Source organism: Neodiprion pinetum, chromosome 1 (assembly GCF_021155775.2).
Source record: "Neodiprion pinetum isolate iyNeoPine1 chromosome 1, iyNeoPine1.2, whole genome shotgun sequence".
Classification (NCBI taxonomy): Eukaryota; Metazoa; Arthropoda; class Insecta; order Hymenoptera; family Diprionidae; genus Neodiprion; species Neodiprion pinetum.
Window position 1 is genome coordinate 29,390,652 of NC_060232.1, and position 22,306 is coordinate 29,412,957.

Here is a 22,306-nt window from a genome sequence, read left to right on the forward strand (position 1 = left end):
TGACTCTACCCGCGTCCTACAAGCGTACGGAAGGTGTCGCTACTTTTCGAGGCTAACTTCAGGACATGGAAAGTCGATTCACTTCACAGTACGCTGTTTCGTCAAACGCATTTGTGGAATTATAAACATCTACTTTCTAGCTTACAATTATTACAGATTTTTACTTACTACGGTTAGATATTGGAACATGAGAAATGGTCATTTTCAAATGCAATCCCAATTCTATGTTTTATTTTTCTAACAACTTGTAACAACGCTATACTACACAACAGCTTTAATCCTGATCAGTTTTTGTCTCCAAAATCTTTTCTTCGAATTTTTAATTGCAGTAAAACATATTACTAATTCTTCCTCTAAAATTGCATAGTTTCTATTATTTATGTTGAGTGTCATCAACAAAATAAACTGAATTCCGTTAATATAATAGTAGATCAAGGCAGAATACCGCAGATTAGACTTGATCGTGAATCTCTGCCTTAGTATATATTTCAACGTTGTGAACTTCTAAACAAGTATGGTTGATGAAGATGTGCAGTCTTTACATGTATACCTTCAGTCGAAGTAAGCATCATTATCTAAGCGTCAACTTGATATGCTCACCCGTACCCTGTACCCAAGTTGAAAACTTATCGAATACACCCCTGATGCCTGTCGGGGAAGATGGCGGCAGCAGAGTTGAAACCGGTCGTTGCTTTGTGTAATCAAATACCAAAACCCGAGGAGACGACAGTAGATCCGCAAAGTAAACTTGACAACTACAATTTTGAAGTATTGGACGTGATCTTGTGGGTCTTCCCGGTCGTCACTTTCCTCGTAAACGTCATAACAGGTGACATACAAAACACTGATCAGTTTACTACCCCCACTACCCTAACCTAGCTCACTCCACCAACTCAACCAACTCAACCAGAATAACACCTTACAAATGCACAGCGATATTGAGAAAGCTCCTTTCCGCAAATTATTATAGACAACCGAGGAGCTGTCTGATCGTAATCGAATTCATTGGAATTGTATAAAATTTTATTTGGCAATATCGTTAGTAATTGTTAATGATTGAGACACAATTTTTTTTGAGAATGCAGTGCTCCTTACAGATTCGTGCACTACTCATTATTTTTTATCAAAGTGGATTAGTAAAGTTTGTTAAAATTGCTCAAATTTTATTTCACCAAATCAATTTATTTGAATTGAGTAATACTCTGATTTTTTTGAGATTAATATACAAGCACAGTTCATGAAAATAAGGTCTTTAATTATTTATTTGTTACATATGAAACATGCGAAGACACTGTAAAATGGTTACATTTTACCAATTGTGACTGTATTGTTGATACATTTACGCATAATCGAATCTATCATTTCTTTATCTGCTCTGTTTCTACACCTTCATCTTATAACACATTTCGTTTTTCTACATTCAATTTAGATGGCCTGGTTGTCAACAATTATCTTTCTAGTGGTTACTTAGGATGGGCGTACTTTACCGTCATATTCATGCTGCTACCTGCAATAATTGTACAGCTATTCAGCTTGAGATGGCACCATTCTGACGGTTCATTGAAGTACACTCATTGGATGTCACACATTATTTTTATGGGTGTAATTCACAGGTAATGTGCATATATATATATATATATATATTTTAAGCTATCTTAATCTTGAGTGATTTGAGTTCACAGTGTTCTGTTGTAACTAAATTTGATGTGGAAGTGTTGTTATTTTATTAATGGATTCCTTACCGTCTCATATGCACATAACATTGTTTTAGCATGCTGTCAAACTTTGATTTTCGTTGTTTATTTAGATACCTAGTTTTATTGCACGCAGCAATAGAATCTTTGAAAAATGGGCAATCAAAATCCCGGAAAGACTGGGTGCTTAGGCAGCAGAGTGACATATGCATGCTTCACTTATTTGAATCATTTATGGAATCTGCTCCTCAGATTTTGCTACAACTGTACGTCATGGTTGTACTTCAAGAGGCTTTATTTTGGACCAGTAAGTATATGAGAGCTTCCAGGATATTGCCATTACAGGCAATACTAAGTAAAAAATCTAACTGATCCCGTTTAAGTAAAAGATGAAACTCATAAGTAATGGAATAAAATACTCATTTATTACAAATAATTTACATACTTACAATCTTCTCACACATTATCACAATATTTTCTCAATTACACTCAAATTTTTGTCATAAGGTAATAGTCATCAGGCGAATAGTCAAACAGGTTAAAGTCCTTTTCATATACTCGGTACACTTCTTCCAAAAGCATCTTTGGCACGCTTTGAAAATATTTTTTAGAGATCATAGTTGTAGTTGCCCCTTGTGGATTAACGTTTTTTACATTATTTTTAGTGTATAAGTATTGATTCAGTTCTAATTCCTGGATTAAAAAGTCTTCATCTCTCTTAAATGTTTCAAATTTTAAAATGTAATCATAGTTTAGCGCACATGGTCTACAGAATTGATTGTAAGGAGCCCAATGTTCATCAAAGTATTTTTCTTTTGTAATAAATCTTAGAAATTCCGTGAAAGTTGGTTCTCGCTTGGTATTAGAAGCTGCTGGTTTCTGTCGATATTTCTGAGTGATGTGGCGCCCATATTTGTTGTAATAATATTTTCTGCTTTCCATATTTTCTAATTTGTCTCTGTAGGCTGACAATAGTCGTTCGAATGGATGCCGCACAACAATGAATTTCTTTGTATGTCTCAACTTCTGGAACATTTTTTTTACAAATCCACAACAATGTTTGTTCCATGACACAGAAAAATATGTTTTGTTTGAATTACATGAATAACAATAAGGACATGGAGTTTCGAAAATTTTGGTAAAATTTAATTATTACACATTCGTAAGATGCCAGAAGTTTTTTTTCTGTATATGAACTATTGGTGATAAATCCAAGTAATATGCTACATTTGACTATGTTTTTGCATACCTCTAGTGTTGATTTTAAGTCTGCATTTGGGAATGCCTGTCTAGCAAGAGTATTTACTTGCAACACATTACGTTCAATAAGCTCTACTGTGAGATCAGACAAAGTTCTACCCAAAACGGCGAAATGCACCATCCATGTTGAACTGCCAGCTTTATAAATCGGGCACCAAGATAATCCATGCTTTCTAAAAGAACATATCCATTGTAAAATGTTGGCGCTGCGATGAAACACGCACTAAGCAATATGCAAACTACATGTTGTTACAGAATTTGGATTAAAAAACTTTCAATTTTTGACATAAAACAATAATTAGATTGATACAAAATAACATAAATGAATTAACATACGTGTCAACAATCATGTTAGAAACCACTGCACGAATTGGAGATGTCTCGTTTCCAAGGATCTGACAAACACTCTTAACACCTGTTCTTCTAATTTGCAACTCGGTTCTTATCTCTGCCATTTGTGCCGTTGTTATGATTTCGTCCAAATAATCTGTTGAATTAATTCTACTATCGATGTATACTGTATCTGACTGTTGCGTCGGCTCAATGTACTCAGGTAATAATATTGGTTCCGATGGCTCTTCAGTTAGCAGAGTTCTCCCAATAATAGTGACAGTTGTCAGACCCATTGCATAAATCACCATCCATCGTAAAAACTTGGCCATTCTCTGTTTGAGCAAGCACATTACCAAGAATTACTCATCCAGTCTACTGTATCTATACCCAACGAATGCATGATAAAAGCATCCGCTGACAGAAAATATATTTGTCTTATTTTTCTGGATGATTATTCCTATCTCTTTATTTAAATTTATACATTTTTTCCTTTTAATGCATACTCCATACTTATAAGTCTGAAATGAAGCATTATTTTTCAAGTTTTAACACATGTCTTACCAGACCAGTTTTTATATTCAAAAATAACATGTCAAATGGCCACTATGGAGTACAATGAATTCTAGTTATCAGTTCGTATTTTATCGACAATACATTAGTAGGTGAGTGCTTTCCCAAGAGAAAAAATTCCCATTTTTTCAAACCTATACCTCTGGATTATTTTGTTGATTTAGAAATCCAAAATGTCAACTGACTCGACGTCTAGTTTCTACTTAAAAAAAAATTATTGAAATACATTCAACCAGCTGAAAGTTGACTGGATAAACAATTGAATCTTCTTAGAATCTGAATAAGGAAAGGTCATTTGTAGAAACTCCTACTCATCACATGAAAAATCAACAATCTTAGCACTTGAACAAAAATCCAGGTCTCATGATACAATGAAATACTTTGTATATAAACTGAATTTCAAATCTTCATCAAACATTATCTTGAAACAACGCATCACAAACCGTGGTTTTTAATTTTTTATTACTTGCGTGTGCCCAGTGTATAATGTCTTTAACTTTGTAAAGAAATTTTATTGTAAAATAATGTAATTCTATACTGTAGATCTGAAGATGTTTATACAGGGTCTAATTTTATATGAGTTGAATGTATTGATCGATAGCATATGTAGTAGATCGAAAATTTTACTTCGAAGTTTTCCCCAATACCATGATGCATAGATTCTAATGTAATGTACATATAAGTACCCGGCATTTATCAGTTAGTACTTTATTCTTTGCAACACATAACATTTTTTCTTATCGATAATTCCTCAATCAAAGGGTAATCAAAATCAATAACGATATTCACTGCAGGAGATAACTGATCAGTTGTAATGTATCCTATGCTTGACAATCTTGATTAAAATTTAATCAAATCAATCACAGTGATATTTCTGTAGTTAGTAACCACTTATTCTTATGTGCTTGAGCCTACAGTGTCTGCTGAAGTAAATATACTAAGTTGGAGATACGGACATTTTTTTTGAATATAATTATCAATACCGATCAAAAATTTCTGAAAATAGTTTCAAGACCAAAGATTTAATGAAGAATTTATTCATGTAGTTGCAAAACTTGAAGAGCCAAATTTGCCAAAACAAACATGTTTCAAAAATGCGAATTTAGTAAAAGGTTGAGTGGTTGACAAAAATGATTTCTTTCAACTCAATCTGGATACTGGTACTATAAGGTTCAACCATGTTCACCAAATAGTATTGTGTGTTATTAACATTCACCTGCAAACTCGGAAATACTTCTATCATTATTATCGCACTAGACATTGTTTACCAAATAGAAAGATTTTTTTTCCACCTTTTTTGAATAAATTTAATTTTTTCTTGTTTGTAATTTTTTGTATACTACTATTATCACTTTTTACCCCACTAAATAGTTGATACATTTTAAATCCATACTATCAGAGCATGACAAAATTTTGCATTTGAGAGAACTATTTACGAAAGAGACGTTGCTAACTCCGAGCTTCACAGGGCACTGAATCTGTCTGGAGCACATTTGAGATGTGAGGTAGTTTCATCTCTGCTCCTAACATATGCTGCGTAGGAGGATATATGTGACTGTTTTGTATCTTATCTACAACGACACCATCACAGCTGAATTTTGTACAATAGATAAGAAAAGGTTTAGAAGAACAAAGGAAGTGTTCAGGGTGGTTGCCATAATTGCCACAGAATGTATCTGAAGTATATGATACAGTGAAACAGCAATTTGAAGCCATACTTAGTGTTGAATGTAATTTACTGAATCGGCTCCAATAAATGGTGACAGCCTACTTTTTTGTGCAATTGATATCCAAATTTGCAACATAACGAAATAGATATGTATTAAATCAATCACCGGCAATTCATTCGAATATTAGTTTTCAATACAGAAAGAAAAATAGTTTGAATAAAGCTAACTAGTGCAGATATAAGACAAATCATATTCGTCTTTTTGAATGACTTCTCTTGCTACTATTGTGAAGTTTGAGAGTAATAAAACGATTTGTAAATATGATTTTGTTAAGACTTAAGAAAAAGTTTTGTAGCATCCGAGCATCTTATTTACTTCAGAAGTAAAAATATATCAGAGATGGTGAGGGTGTTGAATGACCTAAAAATAGGTGCAAATTCCACTGCAATGCTAAATAAAAAAGTGACATAGCAGGAATGTTATTTCAAATGTTACGGTCAGTCAATCAACAGAGCTTTGTTTAGAATAAGATGAGATTTATAAAAAAATGTGGTCAACAATCACTTCACAACCCAAATGAAACTATACTTTTTCACAGTGAATTCTATTCACTGGTATGTTTCACCTGTCATTAAACCCTGTGATTCTAAATATTGTACTCGTTTATGATGGTTTTAACGACTTTTCTTGGAGATTTTACTGAAGTTGAAATTGCCGTTCTGGCTTAAGGCCAATGCGTCAGTGACAAATGTCAGATATGATTTAAGTTTATACCTTACCTTAAAATTATGGAAATGAACATTGCTGAACTCTTTTATAGAATGTGTGTCAATTATGCGTTTGTTTATATTACAGCTATTTCAGCTGCTGCCTCCCTGTGTTCGTTAGCATGGGCAATAGCTGCTTACACCAGGGCTATGCGCAGAGCACGGCCAGATAAATGTGAAAATGCATGGCCGAGTCTAACTCTCCAAGCTTTTTGGAGAGGTGGAATGCTCACATCGCGAATTGCTGCATTGGTTTTGGCAGCTGTTTGCATCAAAGAATGGATATTCTTGCTATTAGGTAATTATTGTTGCACATACTTTCGAATTGGTAATATCCTAATATTCGAAAAATATCAATTTTGTTGAAGGAATTCACTGGCTGGGTATGACGACATGGGTAATCCTACAGAATACAGATTTCTGTTCAACAAAATGGGAAGAACGAATATACAACTGTGTAATTGGTGTTATATACTGCTTTGATTTTTTTAATTTATGTGAAGGACAGTCTCGGTATCGTGTGCTTTGTTTTTATTTGGTCACAATTGCTCAGAATATTGTTTTTTTGAGTATTTACATTATATATGTCAAAAGCTCGTTAAAGTTTGCTGTTCTTACCATATCAATGGTCATGATTATTGGTGGAACTGTGATAGGATTAATTAGCATGCTTCTTTATTATGGTAAATTTCACCCAGCAGGGCCAATAAAATTGTGTGATAGTTCAAATAGCGATGCCGAAACTGCTTCACAAAAAACAGTGGATAAATCAGGAACACTTAGATCTCTTAAGCATCGTTGGCATGCATCTGTTTTGTCAATACCACATTCGGTTGATTTATCCCAAGTTACAACTGTATCTGACGATATAACTGCGGATAAAAAGTCACTACTTACTAATATAGTTCAAAGTTCCGAATTCGTGGAAGAAGGAATCGTTAACCAGAGTTGCGACGTCAGTGATGTTACTGAAACAGTTGTGAAAGTTGTTGTAGAAAATTCAAATATTAACGAAGTCACTTGTTCTAGTTCACAAAATTATATTTCTACCGTACACAACTTATCCAATTCTCCAAATAGTCAAAACATGACTAATGAAATACTGCATTCACAAATTCCTGGAAATTATCAAAATTTTAGTCGTTCAAATCTGCCACATTCAATAAATGTAGATAGTGATGTAGAAGATGATTATGTCGAGTGTAATAACATAGAAACATTGCGGCGTCAAAAACGTAGAGGGATATGTTCCCCGGTTGAATTGGGCTTGGAAACAGATGATTCCAAGTCAGATGATTTAAACTCGAGCCTACAATCGCAGAAGCGAAGAGGGATTTGTTCCTCAGCGCAATTAGGCCTTGAACTAGTTACAGACGAAGACAATTACGTGGAAAAAAATTTCAAATTTGAGAAACGGAGACCAATGATTGCCACTGAATCCGAAATTGGATTCGATTTGAACAGTTTTGCAGAAAATTCTTCTCCACTCAGTCCAACTTCCACAGAACTACTAGCCCTTCAAGACAGTATTAAAGACCGAGAGAGATTAGACACACCTGTAATATCGGAAACTGATAAAATATCTGAAAGCGATAAAATCTCGGAAGAAATATCGCAAAAGGAAGAAACTATGAGTCATGTTACTTCCGTACATGATTACGAAAATGTTTGTCCCTTGGGCATAGCCAGACCTCCTTGGTGCATACGTAGTTGGAAAGGATACACCGATATTGAGACATATATTCACGACGATAGTGTTGTTAGAGATAGACGCCGAGATACATTGACAAGTTCAGCTACAGGCACTACTTTTAGTTCTGAATTTTCCGATCCCACTTGCACAAGTCCAGCACCAAGAAAGGGTCTCAAACGTTCGAGACAAGACGATTACTTGGACACCTTAGTATACGACTTAGAAGACTGGGAATCTAATGTAACTTCTAACGAGGAAATATCCACTTCAACTTTATCTGACATTGACGAAGAAGAGGCTAATTTATTTGTTGCAAAACCAATTGTCATAGACGACAAGGGTGGTATGTTTGCATTGGATACAATTTTAGAAGAACGAGAAGACTCTGTTTCAAGTTCAGACACCGGCATCGATTTAAGGCGTGCCAATAATTGTTCAGTTAGTACTTTAGTTGCAACAATTGACGAAATAAGAAAATGCACTGCTGAAAATTCACCTAGGCACGTTTATCATCGAACCGAATCTCAGTGGGAAGATTTAGATCCAAAGATGTTGATAAAAAAAGTACAGCTTGCTAAAGTTCTATTTTCAAATGATTTTAACAAGTTTTCTCCCTGTAAAGATGTGCCACATTCATCACTGTTGGATTCCTCATTAATATTCAATAGTGCCAAAGAAATTGAGGCAATGAAAGAAATGACAAAGTGTTACTCCACTGCATCCATCAGACGAACACCCTTAATAAATGCTATTCTATCGGACTCACCAATCCTTGGACCGAAAGCAAAGATCCAGAAATATAACAGTATTGCCGATGATTTAAATATTTCGAATTTGGAAGAACACAATGTTTATGTCGAGATGCGACCACTGATACCAGAAAAATCTGATGAAGTTCGTAAAATGATTCCTACCATGACACCATCTAATATTAATCCAAGCAATCCCCGACCTAAAACTGAGATTGTCGAAAACATGACGTTAGAAAGTGAAGGTGCCCATGAGAACTTTATCGCTGAAGAAGCAGCGGTCATACAATCTTCAGAGAATTATCAAGCACCCGTGGTAACATTTTCACGAGCACCTATTCCTCCCAGTGAAACGTTTTCAAATGGTGAATTACCAAAAGTGCCACCGATCGAGCCAAAAGCAGTACCACCAGTTTTGAATGCGAATTTTTCCTATCCGGTGGGCGTACATGCGTCATATGAAAAACGTAGACGGAATGTCAACCGGCCAAGGCGAAAATTTTCGCTTTTGAGAGAAAGATTTGAGCCAAAATCTGAAAGACTGATATATACGGTAACACCACAAAGTAGAAATTCGAATTTACTCACTGAACCTAGGACAATGCTTTATCTTGATCAAACAAAATTCAGTGCATGTGATAAACAAATGTCAATTATTTTGAATGATAAGTTCAATGCCGAAGACTTTACTGCTTCTTATGACAAAGAAAATCTAACACCAGCAGTGACAAGTCGAATTAGTCACTGGAATAGTTTTATAAATGAACACAATTCTTCAATATCCGATAAACTTGAAATGAAAGATAATAATTTTGGTAGTCTTTCAAATTTAAAGGAGAAGAGAAGTATTTTTTTGAAACAAGTTCTTTCTCCACCAAAATTTCAGAACTGGGGTAAAAAAAGGACTTTTAGTCCTAATGCCAAAATGTTACCGAAAGCACTTTGAGATTAAATTAGCAATATTTACTTCAGATAGAATTTTAACATATGCATATGTATCTGATCTCATGGCCAGTAAGTAGACATAGGATACATCTGTCAGCATAAAATGACAAATGAATATTTAATGTTGCCACACTTTCAACATTTAAACGTCAAATGTTCCAAATTCCTCCATTCATAGAGGAGACTGAATATATTCTAGAAACTCGGCCTGTTAATTTGTGACTATGAACAGAAAAGATTGCATCCAAGTTGACTGAATGATATTTCAATGTAGAATTACCGTTCTTCATTTTTTGAGCACACAAATTACTTTCGTAAAACTCATACAAAATCAAAAGAAGCAAAACCGTTTGGCTTCAATAACAATGAGCCTAGGGCGAAATTGTATAAAACCCGGTGTAGACATTAGTATTCACTCCATGTAAATATTTTTCTGACTAAACGTTTATTCTTATTAAATGAGTACTTTTTTGACTGTAAATATTACTCTAACAACAATGATAAAGGAACAAGAGGGCGAATGAATATAGATACTTGAGGTTGAAATTTTTTTCACATAGAGTGATGTGCAGCAAAGTATTATATTTACTATCAGTATAGTTTTAGAGTTCTTTTTATACAAAACATAATTATAGTGCATATATGTATATATACATATATTAGGATAGTAAATATAACAAATATAATCTAGTATAAATGACTTGTAAATGATCAGACTACATTAGCAAATACTGCTATTCAAAGATCTTAAAACTGACAAGAGTTCGTTCATTAAGTGCACAATCAGTCACAATCAGTCACAATCAGCACAACTTTCTCCAACTGAATAATCTCTTCTCATTAGCATTCCCTAAAACATTCTTGTTATTAAATTTCTTGCCGATTCTCCCCAACTGTTCCTGAGGCAATTTGGATCTGTATTTTTTATTTTCGAATTTACTACAATTAGTGTTATGTATGACAAGATATTGTTGCACAACAATCAAATGGTCAAACATGTGATCTGTCGACCTAAAAATTGTAAGTATTCCATTGATTCTGTGATGAATAAATATTTTTTTTTACGTATTGTATCGTTCTTTAATAGCAGTAATTATACATAAATTCGTTTGTATATGTTCAAATGATTTGATTCACGTTTTGTACATAGGAAAAATAATCAATAATCTTTACTGAAATGAATAAATTATAGCTCAGATAGTTGAGAATCAAACGCAAAATATCAATATAATAAAAATTTGAACCCGAAATATTCATGAAGAAATGTCAGCAGTTTCCACGGATAGCGTAGTCGCTGGACCAATTTCACCTGTTTTTGTTGGTAGCTGTGCATCCAAAATCCACCGCAGGAAACGACAGATGGTATGTAATTTTTTGTGAATTTTTTTTAGATCAATACTAGATTTAGAAAATTGTGATTTGGTAAATGAAAACGCCCATGGACATCATTATATAGATACTAAAAGAAGATATTATTTGTCACATAAAGTGATATTACATTGATACACAGTAAAGTATGACAGCTAATAATAGTATGGTGTAGTAATCTCTTTATATATACAATTATATAGTATATCGTATGTAGTAGTAGATGAAAAATAGTCTAGCAGAAATGACTTATAAAATAACAAAAACCTATTAACAGCAAATGGTGACAGTCAAGGATTCGGATAGTGATTCATTCTTTGATTTTGAGTACAATCATTTTAGTAAATAGATAGGGAAAGTCATTTTACTATTACCCAAATCAAGCATTCGCCAATAATAACAAAACCTATAATATTCTGACGCGCTTAACTCATTTGCTACTTACATAATACGGATCTAATTGTTTTTGTCTTTAGATATGAACCAATATCACCTAATAATCAAATTGTCAGACTTATAAATTGCCTAGCTAAGAAGTGTAAGTATTGCATTGATTCTCTGAAGAATAAATATTTCCCTACATATCCTATTGTGCTCTAATAATAATTTGACACAAACTTATTTAATTCAGTTTAGATGATCGTGATCCATTTACGTTATTTGTATGGGAAAAATATTATCAAATAATATTACTCTTATAATAAAACGGTAAAAAATAGTAATAATAACAGATCTTATTCGATATCGCGCGAATGACTGACTGAAATTGTGAAAACTTATAAGATATATCTTTTTTTGAAAGTGCAAAAAAACAAATCCATTCGGCTAACAAGTACATTTGTGATTAGTTTATTTTGAAGGAATAAACATGATCACCGTAAGTAGTCAATTTTGTATATAACATCTTAACGTTAATCACAGTCCCACAATATGTCACCTACTGTATTACTCACTATACAACTATTACGTTAATTCGCTGGGATCTATACTTATTTCATTACATATAAAGTGAAGTAACGTTGATAATATAAATATCTACAAAATACTTTCGATGGAAGTAATGTATGCGCGACTTTCGGGTAGAAAAGAATAAAAACTGTATAATTCTTATTAGTACTTCGTTGTTAAACGGTATAGCTGATCATGGCGAAAAAAAAAATATTAGCTGTGTAAACATAAATAAATGATTAAATATTTGTTTCGATTGGGGACTTCTTGTTAGCGTCTGATTTTTTGTCCTCGACTTCGATTATTTTTATTCACCTGCTCATCTCATTATATCTTACTTTGAACTTAAAGTTTCAGATTGAATAAAATGTGAATCTATACACGTAATCGTTTTGCAGCAAATTATTATCAATTCGTTGTCATTTAATGCATATGCCACATGAGAGCGCTATGATGATGATTGAACGAAATAAAATTCTTACGAAATACTTGAACAGAAGAAACCAGAGAGTATTGCACTGGTAAATCATTGTGATAAGAATATTTTATCAACTAGTATTTTAAAAATGTATTCGACTTTCATTTGTTTAATGTTGAAAGATTATTTTGAATTGAAATTGATGTCATCATTAATTACATTCAATGCGTCCATTTCATTACTAATATCTATTGCAACAGCTTCAACTCTACGTCATGATGATCCAGCCTCAGTCACTCTCAAATAAGTGTACTTTGTCCATTAACAGTTTTCTCGCTATACTTTTTTATCCAATCAATATGACAGACAATAGGTAAACTACGTAAATTATTGCACACGCGAGTTGAGAGAGACATTTTACGTAACTCTTGTGCAATCTGGTGTAATGACTTTCCTTTCGTCTCCGGTATTAACAAGAAAACGTAGAATATGGTGACGAGACACATAAAACTGTACAATAAGTAAGAACCTGCCAAAGTCATCGATTCTGGAACAAATTTAAAACAATAAATGAGCATCTAGAACACTTTGTGATAAGTAAAGTATAAACAGAGTACAGACCTACACAAAATTGCATCAAACTTACTTATCATTTTTGTAACCAATTCTGTAGCAACAATATTCGCAATCCATAGAATGACTATTGAAAAGCTAACACACTTCCCTCTGACTGTTGCTGGGAAGACTTCACTAAGTGTCAGGAATGGTACTGGACCAAGCCCCAGCGCATAAGCAGCCTCATAAACCAAAAGAGTTATGACTGCCAATATACGTAGACCACCATTCAGCCCTTCAGATGTAACTATATTTTGAGTCTGAAACGATTTTCGGAGATGAAAAGAATAAACAGGGACTGGAAACAATAATTTTTCGGACATAATTCAGAATCTTTCACAATGCTGTGCTAAGAAAGGAGACAAATGGTATGGACAATACCGAGTGGAGCAGATTTTGCGACTTTCTTATCTCGAATATGGATACGCTTCGATAAATCAAATATACCTCACAAGACGCTTTCACTTGTGTCCAAGTTTCTGGACTGGGGGCAATCATAGCCAATGGTGTTGGCAAGAGAGGGAATGGTGGTGGCGATCCCATAGGAATACCAATTCCAGTCCTCAAATTGTCATTACCCATGTTAACATTGATCGTGTTGATACAATTAGAATTGATACTGTCTAGAGTATTATCGCCTCTATCAAATGTTGCAAGCAATGACAACAGCGATATAGCCGTCATGCAGATAGTCGCAGATGTTATTAGAGCAGTCCGACGACCGCATCGTTCGACGACGACTAATGAAAGTATCGTACTAAATACTTTCACGATCCCAAGCGCTACCAGTGCGGTTGTCTGTGCTACATCTATGAGAAACATTGTTAGTTTGTGGTCATTGAGGTTTTACTATTTATTTTTATATGCTATCCATAATTCTATTGGAATTGACGTCATTTTTTTAAAAACTATACTACTAACGAGTATATTTCCTATCTTCAAATGTCTGAGTTTTCTCATTTTGCCATATAATTTTTACCCAAATGTTAAATACTTACTGGAGCAAATTCCCAGTAATGCAAACAGTCTAGGCGCGTAAAACAAGACCTGGCGTCTACCAGTCCCTTGTTGTAGAATCAACATAACTGCCATAATGAAAAACATCTCCAAAACATTGTTCCATGGATTTTTTACCGTTTTTCTTGCTACATGTTGATTACGTTGTAGCAATAAAAACGGCGGAGATCTATGCAAGAAGATAATGATGATAGCACAAGTGACCAATGCAGGTACAGCCGTTACGCCCATTGCGATTCTCCATTGATAATTGGTGGTCTTATTTGCACCTGCTATTACAGAAAGTAGCAAACCAGCCGCAGTGCCAAATTGATGTAACGTAATGTTGTAACCACGTTTGTTAGATTCTGATACTTCTGACATGTAAATACATTGTGCAATGGCTGAAGCAGTCCCTGTATACCCACATATTATGCGTGCACATAACAGAAGAGTGTAATGATTGGATAATGCGGATAGCAGGGAACCAAACGTTAAGAGTGCTAGGGTGAGAATCATTGTCCAACGCCGGCCAAAACTGTCTATCAAGATACCTGTTGATAGAAATGGATGCAATTCGTTAGGCTCTAAATTATATTGATAAGTTTTCATTAATTCTTTTACAAGAGGGATCTTAGAGAAAATTCTAACGAAATTTCATGCCAAATTCAACTAATTGTGCATGTTTATTCGTTGGATATAATACTAAGATTTTAAATATTTAATTGAAATTATTTTGTTTGTCCATCTGAATAAAAAGTAATTGACAATGATGTTCAAAATATTGTTTGTTTTTGTTTTCTGGTAAAATTCGGCATAACAGAGGTTTATATAATTGAACTCTTCAACCACCATTTTTGGTTAGTCGTACCAATAACATAACTAACAAAACTTACCACCGGACAGAGCACCAAGAAGTGCGCCAACGAACCAGACATTAACTACAGTCTCCTGCTCAAAACAACTTAAGTTGAATTCGTCTTTGATTGCAGATGCTGTGGGCTTGGCTATACCCATGTCATAGCCGAAGGATGCGCCGGCCCAAAAGGCAACGATTGATACAAGAAGGTCTTGATTCCTCGACGTCAAAGGTGTTAGATTGTCCTTTTGTTTTGGAATTGGTTTTCTTAGATTCTTCACCGGTATACATTGATAATCGTCAACCACTGGCTTATTTTCTGGTACGTCAGCTGCTTGGTTCCCACCATTCAGCAATATTGCTGTGTCTTCCTCGTCACTCATTTTTTCGCTTGTCAAATTGACAGTCTAAATTTATCGATGTACAATTAGTTAGTTTTTACTGAGAGACTTTCGCTGAAACGAAATAATGACTGGATGAAAATAAAATATAACAAACATTACCAATACTGATTATCTACGTTATTGCTCAAACGCGTTAACTGTGGCTTGATTAAGCCTTGTCTTTATTTCAATTGAACTTGAAAAAACACGAACGTCTGGGCATGCAATTCTCACCTGCAGCTGCAAAATCAAATATAGTATTAGCTCAGGTGTGGCATGAGAAATTGCGCGTATATTCAGTATGATATTTGTTTCCGAAAAATGTTGTATAATCAAATTGTTTATGTAATGTAGAAGCAATGCAATGTAGAGTAAAATATAAATCAGCGAATCGTTTTCGACAAGAGAGCCTGGCACTACAGTTATCGTCGTGCAGTAGATGAATGTTTATACAAAATGTTTCTCGTTGAAACACTGTCAACTTTAAGAAACGTTCAAAGTATACATGACAGCTGGACTCGTGTCATGTTGTAGAAAAATAGATACAATCTTACTTACAGCAAACAAGCTTCGAGCAATCGGTTTTGTTTACAACATTTTTTGACGTTTGAGTCAAAGCCTGGCTAATCGCTGGCGGCCATTTGCAAGGCCTCGAACGAAAAAAATGAGTCTTTGACAGCTGTCAAAGTTGGGTGAAAATGATGAAATAATATTACTCTTAAAATGATGGAAATTATTTTATTTTTATTTTCATGTACCGGGGCTGTAAATGCGGCCCAAAATTAAAACATCGCATTATTTAAATACTCTGGAATTTGACCAAGCAATACTTCGGCTGCGCGATCGTGGCGATTCGGCAGTGCGTCGAATAGCAGACGTGGGACATCGGGATACGAACGATACGATTACGAACCGTATGAAGCAGGGACGGCAAGATGGCAGACGTAGCTAACGAAGTCGTGGGACAGGCTGTTGAGAATTTAACAGAAAATGCAAATACAACTGAGACGCGGATACCAGCCACTCCCGAGGGAATGGCAATCGCCTATGGAAGCCTCGTCGTTATGGCAATTTTACCTATTTTCTTCGGAAGTTACAGATCTGTGAAGCACCATAAGGAGCAGCAGGTATACATGCAATTCTTTAACAGCTTTTTACTCATAACTGTCAACGTATACAGTTTCGTGTTTGCGAAATAAGATTTTTTCCTCTTCTTTGCATGACGTTATGAAAATCATCTCGAGTACATGGATTCTTGGGAGTCATTTAGCCTGGTATCGGTTTGTAACTCAAACCTGTTCGATCGGTGATTGAATAACATATTTTTGGTATCGTAGAGCATATTGTGTGAAATTTAAATTCGCTGTTCATTGGAAAACACACGCTGAATATTATTAGAATTTTGTTAATAATGTTACAACTTTTTGAAGACAATGTCTTATACTCGAAGAGATACTTTTCATCTTTGGCATATTTTCAATATAATTAGTATACAGAATGTGCAAGTAGTTTAATAGTAAGGTAAATTAATTCTTTGATCACAATATTTTATCACTGTCTTCACCTTCCCTTTTACATTTTCACAGAAACAATTTGCAGAGAGCGGTGAAAAACCGGAGACTATGACTCAGAAGGATGCAGCAATCTTTCCTTTCATTGCAAGCGGAGCTTTAGTTGGTCTCTATGTATTTTTCCAGGTGATTGAAAGATGTTTAAATGACATGTTAATCATTAGAGATAAATGTTTTGGTTGAGAAATTCTTCCCAGATAAATCTACTTTCTTGTCAATTTATTAACTTCATACACCGTGATGTTCTATTGATACCTGCAATCTTACTCCGAATTAACTTTAAAAAAAAATTAAAAATAAAGATCATTCAAAGTCAGACCATTTTACAAGCAAGTTGTCAAATATACTGATAAGTTGAACAATTGTCCTACTGAATAATTTCATGCCAAAGTCGGATTGGAACTATACTCTTATTGAGTTGAAATGAGATCTGAAAGATCAAAATTGATTATTAAGAATAATCTTTACACAGATGTCTTTTCCCACTAATGTATTTGGTTTTTACTCATATTAATAATTTGTTCACAGATATTTTCCAAAGAGTACATCAACCTGCTATTGACTGGTTACTTCTTTTTTCTCGGAGTTTTGGCACTGTGTCATCTTATGAGGTGAACATTACTGTTTTCAATTATTCATTCTTAATGATTAATTTACGAGAAATATGCACACCATTAAAAAGTAAAGAAAATTGAACAATTTTTTACTCTTGCTTTCTAGCCCATTAATTTCGTCTCTAGTACCAGCTGCGATTCCGAAGACTCAGTATCACATTCACTTCACTGAAGGCGAGGATGATGAGGTTGAAGATATAATAGACTACAAATTCAATCTCCACGATATTGTTTGTCTAATATGCTGTTCATTGGTGGGTGCGTGGTACTTGTTAAAAAAGGTATGATAATCACGCATGATGTATACACATGTGTACAATTTATTGTATTACTAACATTGATGGCTAATTGAGTTTGACAACTAGTTTTTGCGTTCAAAAAATGTGCAATCGATTTATATGTTTATAGACTATAACTACATATGAATCTGCGTTTGATATTCTTAAAATAACTTGTTCTCTGTACATTTGTGCAATTTCACGTAAAAAATTCCTTTTTAAAGTATATTAATTTTTTCTCATGACATTTCATCTATTCATAATCCCTACTACGACAAAGCTTACTGCAATTTTAATATTTGTTTTTTGTCTTATTTTCAGCACTGGATTGCAAATAACCTTTTTGGCATCGCATTTGCTATAAACGGAGTAGAGCTTTTACATCTAAATAATGTTGTAACTGGTTGTATTTTGCTCTGCGGCCTGTTTGTTTATGATATTTTTTGGGTATTTGGTACAAATGTGATGGTTACAGTTGCCAAGTCTTTTGAGGCACCAATTAAACTTGTTTTTCCGCAAGACTTACTAGAACGAGGTCTTGGTGGAAGTAATTATGCCATGTTAGGTCTAGGCGACATTGTTGTACCAGGCATATTTATTGCCCTATTACTTCGGTTTGACCATAGTTTAAGTAGAAAATCAAATACATATTTCTACGCAACCTTCTTTGCTTACTTTATGGGGTTATTGGCCACAATGTTGGTCATGCATTTGTTTAAACACGCGCAACCTGCACTATTGTACTTAGTACCCGCATGTCTGGGAACGCCGTTGCTGCTCGCACTGGTTAAAGGAGACCTTAAGGCGCTATTTTCGTAAGTATTCGGAACTTACTACACTTTATAATTGCATAAAGTACCTTACAAGTCGCATGATGCGTTAACCATGAATAATCAGGGCCCATGTGTAATAGCTGGTAACGAAATGGTCGAAAAATTGAAAAAAAAAAATGGTCCAATCGCAAATAAGCTTATGTCAAAAAGGAATCGCAGCAAAATTTATCCATCATATATGTTGCAGGTATGAAGATCATCCATCAGAAGCTCCAAGTAAGGTGTCAGAAACTCAAACTGAAGTCAAAAAAGATAAATAAAGTATTGACTTCTCATATAGCGAGAAATTCATAACATGGAGAACATCAAATAGTTGTCAGTAATAATATATGTCAAATCATCATTACTGCGCGTATAGCAACTGGAGTCAGAACGTGACAATGATACTAAAATACCCTTTTGACAAATACTGATTCAAAGGGCTGACAACTTCTTGCATAGATACGTAGAGTACCCGCAAATTCTGCGTCACATAAAGGATCGGTAATTTTTAAAATTGATATCTATTAAATTTGTGGATCGCCTTGCATATTTTTAATATAGTGCATTACACATACAAGTGTTTACTTAATAAAATGTGTTTCGAATTCTTGCAATACTGGTAACCTACAGCTGTATTTTATCTGTATATATTAAATTTCGTATTAGCGAGAACAAATTACTAATAACTTAAGCATTGAATACAATAGAGAGTATAGCGAGTTATCGCATTTCGAGTTGATTTAGAATAGATAAATTTTACGCGAATCGCATAATAAATTACCTCTGTTGACAATTAGGTAAATAATGTGTTCGAATGTAAGCTATACATTCTTATTGCATAAAAATGTGAGTTTGGTGAAAGATATACTAGAAAAACATAATTCTACAATCGTTCATAGAAAATGCTCCATCACAAATGACAACAATGCTGAATCGTTTTTTTTTTTTTCATGTCTGAAGTGAAATAGTGATAGTTATAACAGAGTTTAAAGATTGAATATTTTATAATAATGTTTTTTTTACATACTATTGCCAAAATTAAGTATAGGCTATTGACACCAAAATAGTTAATTTGTTTTTATAATTAATCTTCATTTTGCGTAAGACTGTACATCTTATCTTCCAAGTCCTAAATTTTTGGACAAGCAGTAGTGTAATATCAAAAATATGTATGTCTTACAAGGTATAAATTGTCATTTGTTTTGAAATGTTAGAAGATATGATTTAATCACAATTGTTACCAATTTTCGAGAATAGTGATGTGGTAGAAAGCTAGAACACCTCACTATCTCTTACTGCGTCAATTAAATTTCTCAAATTTCTCGAATGCATTATTGACTTGAGACTCTACAGTATGTACGTGAGAATTTACAATTATTTCTCACATTATTCTGTGATATCAGCCACGGTTTGAAAAATGTTAATCTCGACATTATGTTTATACAAATCATTCCAATTTTAAATTGAGATATCTATTACAAAAAAAAATTGTTAGAAAAAGAAAATTGATAGTCTTACCTTAATTTTTGACTGTCGAAAATATTGGAGACATTTTGTATGAACAGTTGGACTTGTTAAGACACCAGAAAAGACAATCTCATCAGCAGTCCCGATAGGCTTAATATGTGCATAAATTCCTCATCAACTACTATTCAGTGGTATCTGATATTTATGAAATATCTTATTATCTGATGATAGAACGGCTCTTTTGTACACCTAATGATTAAACATAACTTGAAAACACAGTATAGAAATGGAAAAACAGATAGATGCCGTCCGGAACGGTACCCCCAATATCAGTAAAAAAAACTTGTAACTATCATTCTTTCGGGTAATATATTACACCATTTCTATTGCTGGCAAAGCAACATGTGTATCGAGCGGGAGACTGGTAGGGCTGTTGGCATGCGTTAATGATGAAGAATTTCTGCTTTACTTATTAGGTAAGCTAAATGATAAGTTGAAGAAAATAAAATTTGCGCACAAGTTTTACCAAAATCAATTCTTCCGTGACATGGTCTGCAGCCTTTTTTCTACCATTTAAAAGTATAATTTTTGATTTAATTTCCTTTGCTTTAAGTAAAAAAAAAACTCACGACACTTTGTAGCACAGCACAGGAAATTTCGATTCAAATAGCAGAACAAGTGTGAACTAAATTTAAGCTGACAGAAAAAATAATAGAAATAACACTGTACATTATGTTTACTTTTTCATCCAATAAACATATGGAATATATTGACGTATCTTGTATCAATGCCTGATTTTGCACGTAATTAATTTATGCAAATGACTGAATTCAGAAATTGATTTTTCTATAGAATCAAAGATGTGTGATCATGTTAGGAATTCACATAATTAGGTGATTATAATACCCACGTAGATAAATCTTGCAGAAAAAACTATTTCTTATTAGGTTTAGAATATTTTTATTCTTAATTAGCTTAAAGATTCATTGATTAAGTATACAAAAATGATACAGCAGTTTGTCAGGCTCTAGCTGCATCTTCAATGGCCAAATTTTTGGCTGTAATTGGCTCCAAATCCGTAATTCCTGCGCACGATATTTTTTGTACCTTGAAGTTAGGTAAATTAACAATCAAACGTTTTTGAATTTCCCGAACGCATTTTTTCAATAATTCATAAGCTTCTAGCTCGGAGAGATCTGTAAAAAAAAAAGTAAAATTATTAAAAAGCTTTGGTTGCACAACCTGTAAAAATTTCTTTAAAAGATTAAACAAGTACAAGATTGTAATGGGATTCTGGAAGAAATAGTCTAGAAATAATTCTTACCAAGATTATGATATCTGTCCATAATTGCCAAGGAGAAGAAGCCACCATAACCATGAGCTGCGTAAGGCACTTTAACACAAGATGCTAAATAATCAATGAAATACAATTCTGGTCCGGTCTCATCATCATATCCTGCCATTAGTATATTGACAAAATATGGAGTCCTGGTACGCAGGTAGTCAGCTAAATTTCTTCTAGTGAAACTTGCAGCAGCTTTCGGCGATAATTCATATCCATTTCTCATCTTGTACAGCTGAATATTTTTTCCGATGTATTCTGAAAATTGGGTGGTATCCCCGGATTCTCCAGACACAGCCATCACAAGTTTGTCAGAGATTTTGTGAATCTTTTGCTCATCTGAAAAACAAAATTATGGTGTCATCTCAAAAATGAAATATAGCGCTCTATGATTAATATCTATATTAGGCCAGCTATTAAACAATAAGTTTTGTTTCGGTTTAGACACCTTATACTTCTCCAACTGTCTAAAGCGCTATGACTTTTAATAATCTTAATTGAAAAAATAATTCGCTTCGCGTAAACACTTTGTCGGTGAAAAAGATTAAGCGTGAATTGATGGCGATATAAATAATACTATCATAAAAATTAAATCAAATGTAAAATAATTTTCAAAAAGATGAATTCCCAAAAAGTTAGGTTAAGTCAAATTTTTTTATTGCTTACCATTTTTCATGACCATAATGGAATTAGCATTTGTCATGTCTGCGGCGACGAGTACAAAATCTTTAAACTGTATTCCGATTAGACACTCCATATTGTTAGGAATGTCTGATTAACGAGCTGTAACAACGAACTGTGAAAACGTTTGTTGAAAAACGCCTGTCACTATCAACTTATGTCGGTGATTCGAGAAGTCAGCAAGTTTCCAGTTTAGCCAATCGTGTTCAGTGTTATTTACAAGGTTACTAGACTCGAGTAAAAACCCCTGCAAAATGGCTGCGTTGGCTT

The 22,306-nt window shown here is 34.0% G+C and overlaps 5 protein-coding genes across 18 annotated transcripts; 2 read left to right on the plus strand and 3 right to left on the minus strand.

The window, feature by feature from the left end:
* Nucleotides 1–16: 16 nt before the first annotated feature.
* Nucleotides 17–12,191, plus strand: LOC124220285 (uncharacterized). 3 transcript variants are annotated; one of them, XM_069134780.1, is made up of 6 exons: nucleotides 17–561; nucleotides 661–829; nucleotides 1,430–1,613; nucleotides 1,808–2,001; nucleotides 6,383–6,592; nucleotides 6,663–12,191. In XM_069134780.1, exons 2-6 carry the CDS (start codon nucleotides 661–663, stop codon nucleotides 9,680–9,682), a joined length of 3,777 nt encoding a protein of 1,258 aa, XP_068990881.1. In that variant the 5' UTR covers nucleotides 17–561; the 3' UTR covers nucleotides 9,683–12,191. The 3 variants fall into 3 exon arrangements, with proteins under 3 accessions (XP_068990881.1, XP_046484888.1, XP_046484898.1); XM_046628932.2 differs by having other exon boundaries at nucleotides 17–829; XM_046628942.2 differs by lacking the exons at nucleotides 17–561; nucleotides 661–829; nucleotides 1,808–2,001 and having other exon boundaries at nucleotides 1,487–1,613.
* LOC124220335 (carbohydrate sulfotransferase 11) lies at nucleotides 1,968–6,407 on the minus strand. Of its 9 annotated transcripts, none has more exons than XM_046629113.2 (4): nucleotides 6,307–6,407; nucleotides 3,291–3,619; nucleotides 2,944–3,127; nucleotides 1,968–2,720 (listed from the first exon to the last, which is right to left on the minus strand). In XM_046629113.2, exons 2-4 carry the CDS (start codon nucleotides 3,614–3,616, stop codon nucleotides 2,184–2,186), a joined length of 1,047 nt encoding a protein of 348 aa, XP_046485069.1. In that variant the 5' UTR covers nucleotides 3,617–3,619; nucleotides 6,307–6,407; the 3' UTR covers nucleotides 1,968–2,183. The 9 variants fall into 9 exon arrangements, with proteins under 9 accessions (XP_046485069.1, XP_046485014.1, XP_068990897.1 ...); XM_046629058.2 differs by lacking the exon at nucleotides 6,307–6,407 and adding an exon at nucleotides 5,074–5,378 and having other exon boundaries at nucleotides 1,968–2,717; XM_069134796.1 differs by lacking the exon at nucleotides 6,307–6,407 and adding an exon at nucleotides 5,150–5,377 and having other exon boundaries at nucleotides 3,291–3,701.
* On the minus strand, nucleotides 9,983–16,116 carry LOC124220296 (solute carrier family 2, facilitated glucose transporter member 10). 4 transcript variants are annotated; one of them, XM_046628980.2, is made up of 7 exons: nucleotides 15,827–16,116; nucleotides 15,389–15,508; nucleotides 14,923–15,292; nucleotides 14,029–14,580; nucleotides 13,478–13,839; nucleotides 13,062–13,290; nucleotides 9,983–12,962 (listed from the first exon to the last, which is right to left on the minus strand). In XM_046628980.2, exons 3-7 carry the CDS (start codon nucleotides 15,266–15,268, stop codon nucleotides 12,715–12,717), a joined length of 1,737 nt encoding a protein of 578 aa, XP_046484936.1. In that variant the 5' UTR covers nucleotides 15,269–15,292; nucleotides 15,389–15,508; nucleotides 15,827–16,116; the 3' UTR covers nucleotides 9,983–12,714. The 4 variants fall into 4 exon arrangements, with proteins under 4 accessions (XP_046484936.1, XP_068990888.1, XP_046484944.1 ...); XM_069134787.1 differs by lacking the exon at nucleotides 15,389–15,508 and having other exon boundaries at nucleotides 14,923–15,334; nucleotides 15,815–16,116; XM_046628988.2 differs by lacking the exon at nucleotides 15,389–15,508 and having other exon boundaries at nucleotides 15,827–16,115.
* Nucleotides 16,113–20,682, plus strand: LOC124220331 (minor histocompatibility antigen H13). The gene is made up of 6 exons (XM_046629034.2): nucleotides 16,113–16,395; nucleotides 16,855–16,965; nucleotides 17,368–17,450; nucleotides 17,560–17,734; nucleotides 18,053–18,546; nucleotides 18,752–20,682. Exons 1-6 carry the CDS (start codon nucleotides 16,204–16,206, stop codon nucleotides 18,822–18,824), a joined length of 1,128 nt encoding a protein of 375 aa, XP_046484990.1. The 5' UTR covers nucleotides 16,113–16,203; the 3' UTR covers nucleotides 18,825–20,682.
* LOC124220409 (proteasome subunit beta type-2) lies at nucleotides 18,254–22,218 on the minus strand. Its single transcript, XM_046629238.2, has 3 exons — nucleotides 22,022–22,218; nucleotides 21,338–21,694; nucleotides 18,254–21,209 (listed from the first exon to the last, which is right to left on the minus strand). Exons 1-3 carry the CDS (start codon nucleotides 22,110–22,112, stop codon nucleotides 21,034–21,036), a joined length of 624 nt encoding a protein of 207 aa, XP_046485194.1. The 5' UTR covers nucleotides 22,113–22,218; the 3' UTR covers nucleotides 18,254–21,033.
* Nucleotides 22,219–22,306: the final 88 nt, after the last annotated feature.

Excerpts from the sequence above, each read along its gene's own strand:
- LOC124220409 (XM_046629238.2), bottom strand. The coding sequence starts at position 22,112 with ATGGAGTGTCTAATCGGAATACAGTTTAAAGATTTTGTACTCGTCGCC. Across the intron at positions 21,695-22,021 it reads CATTATGGTCATGAAAAATG|ATGAGCAAAAGATTCACAAA; the intron begins GTAAGCAATAAA and ends TTTGTTTTTCAG. Across the intron at positions 21,210-21,337 it reads GGACAGATATCATAATCTTG|ATCTCTCCGAGCTAGAAGCT; the intron begins GTAAGAATTATT and ends TTTTTTTTACAG.
- LOC124220285 (XM_046628932.2), top strand. The coding sequence starts at position 661 with ATGGCGGCAGCAGAGTTGAAACCGGTCGTTGCTTTGTGTAATCAAATA. Across the intron at positions 830-1,429 it reads CCTCGTAAACGTCATAACAG|ATGGCCTGGTTGTCAACAAT; the intron begins GTGACATACAAA and ends CATTCAATTTAG. Across the intron at positions 1,614-1,807 it reads TTTATGGGTGTAATTCACAG|ATACCTAGTTTTATTGCACG; the intron begins GTAATGTGCATA and ends TTGTTTATTTAG.
- LOC124220331 (XM_046629034.2), top strand. The coding sequence starts at position 16,204 with ATGGCAGACGTAGCTAACGAAGTCGTGGGACAGGCTGTTGAGAATTTA. Across the intron at positions 16,396-16,854 it reads AGCACCATAAGGAGCAGCAG|AAACAATTTGCAGAGAGCGG; the intron begins GTATACATGCAA and ends ACATTTTCACAG. Across the intron at positions 17,735-18,052 it reads CGTGGTACTTGTTAAAAAAG|CACTGGATTGCAAATAACCT; the intron begins GTATGATAATCA and ends TCTTATTTTCAG.
- LOC124220296 (XM_046628980.2), bottom strand. The coding sequence starts at position 15,268 with ATGAGTGACGAGGAAGACACAGCAATATTGCTGAATGGTGGGAACCAA. Across the intron at positions 14,581-14,922 it reads TCTTGGTGCTCTGTCCGGTG|GTATCTTGATAGACAGTTTT; the intron begins GTAAGTTTTGTT and ends TTCTATCAACAG. Across the intron at positions 13,840-14,028 it reads ATTACTGGGAATTTGCTCCA|ATGTAGCACAGACAACCGCA; the intron begins GTAAGTATTTAA and ends TGTTTCTCATAG.
- LOC124220335 (XM_046629048.2), bottom strand. The coding sequence starts at position 5,118 with ATGTCTAGTGCGATAATAATGATAGAAGTATTTCCGAGTTTGCAG. Across the intron at positions 3,620-5,073 it reads AAGTATTTCCGAGTTTGCAG|AGAATGGCCAAGTTTTTACG; the intron begins GTGAATGTTAAT and ends TTGCTCAAACAG. Across the intron at positions 2,721-2,943 it reads ACTTAAAATCAACACTAGAG|AAGTTGAGACATACAAAGAA; the intron begins GTATGCAAAAAC and ends AAAATGTTCCAG.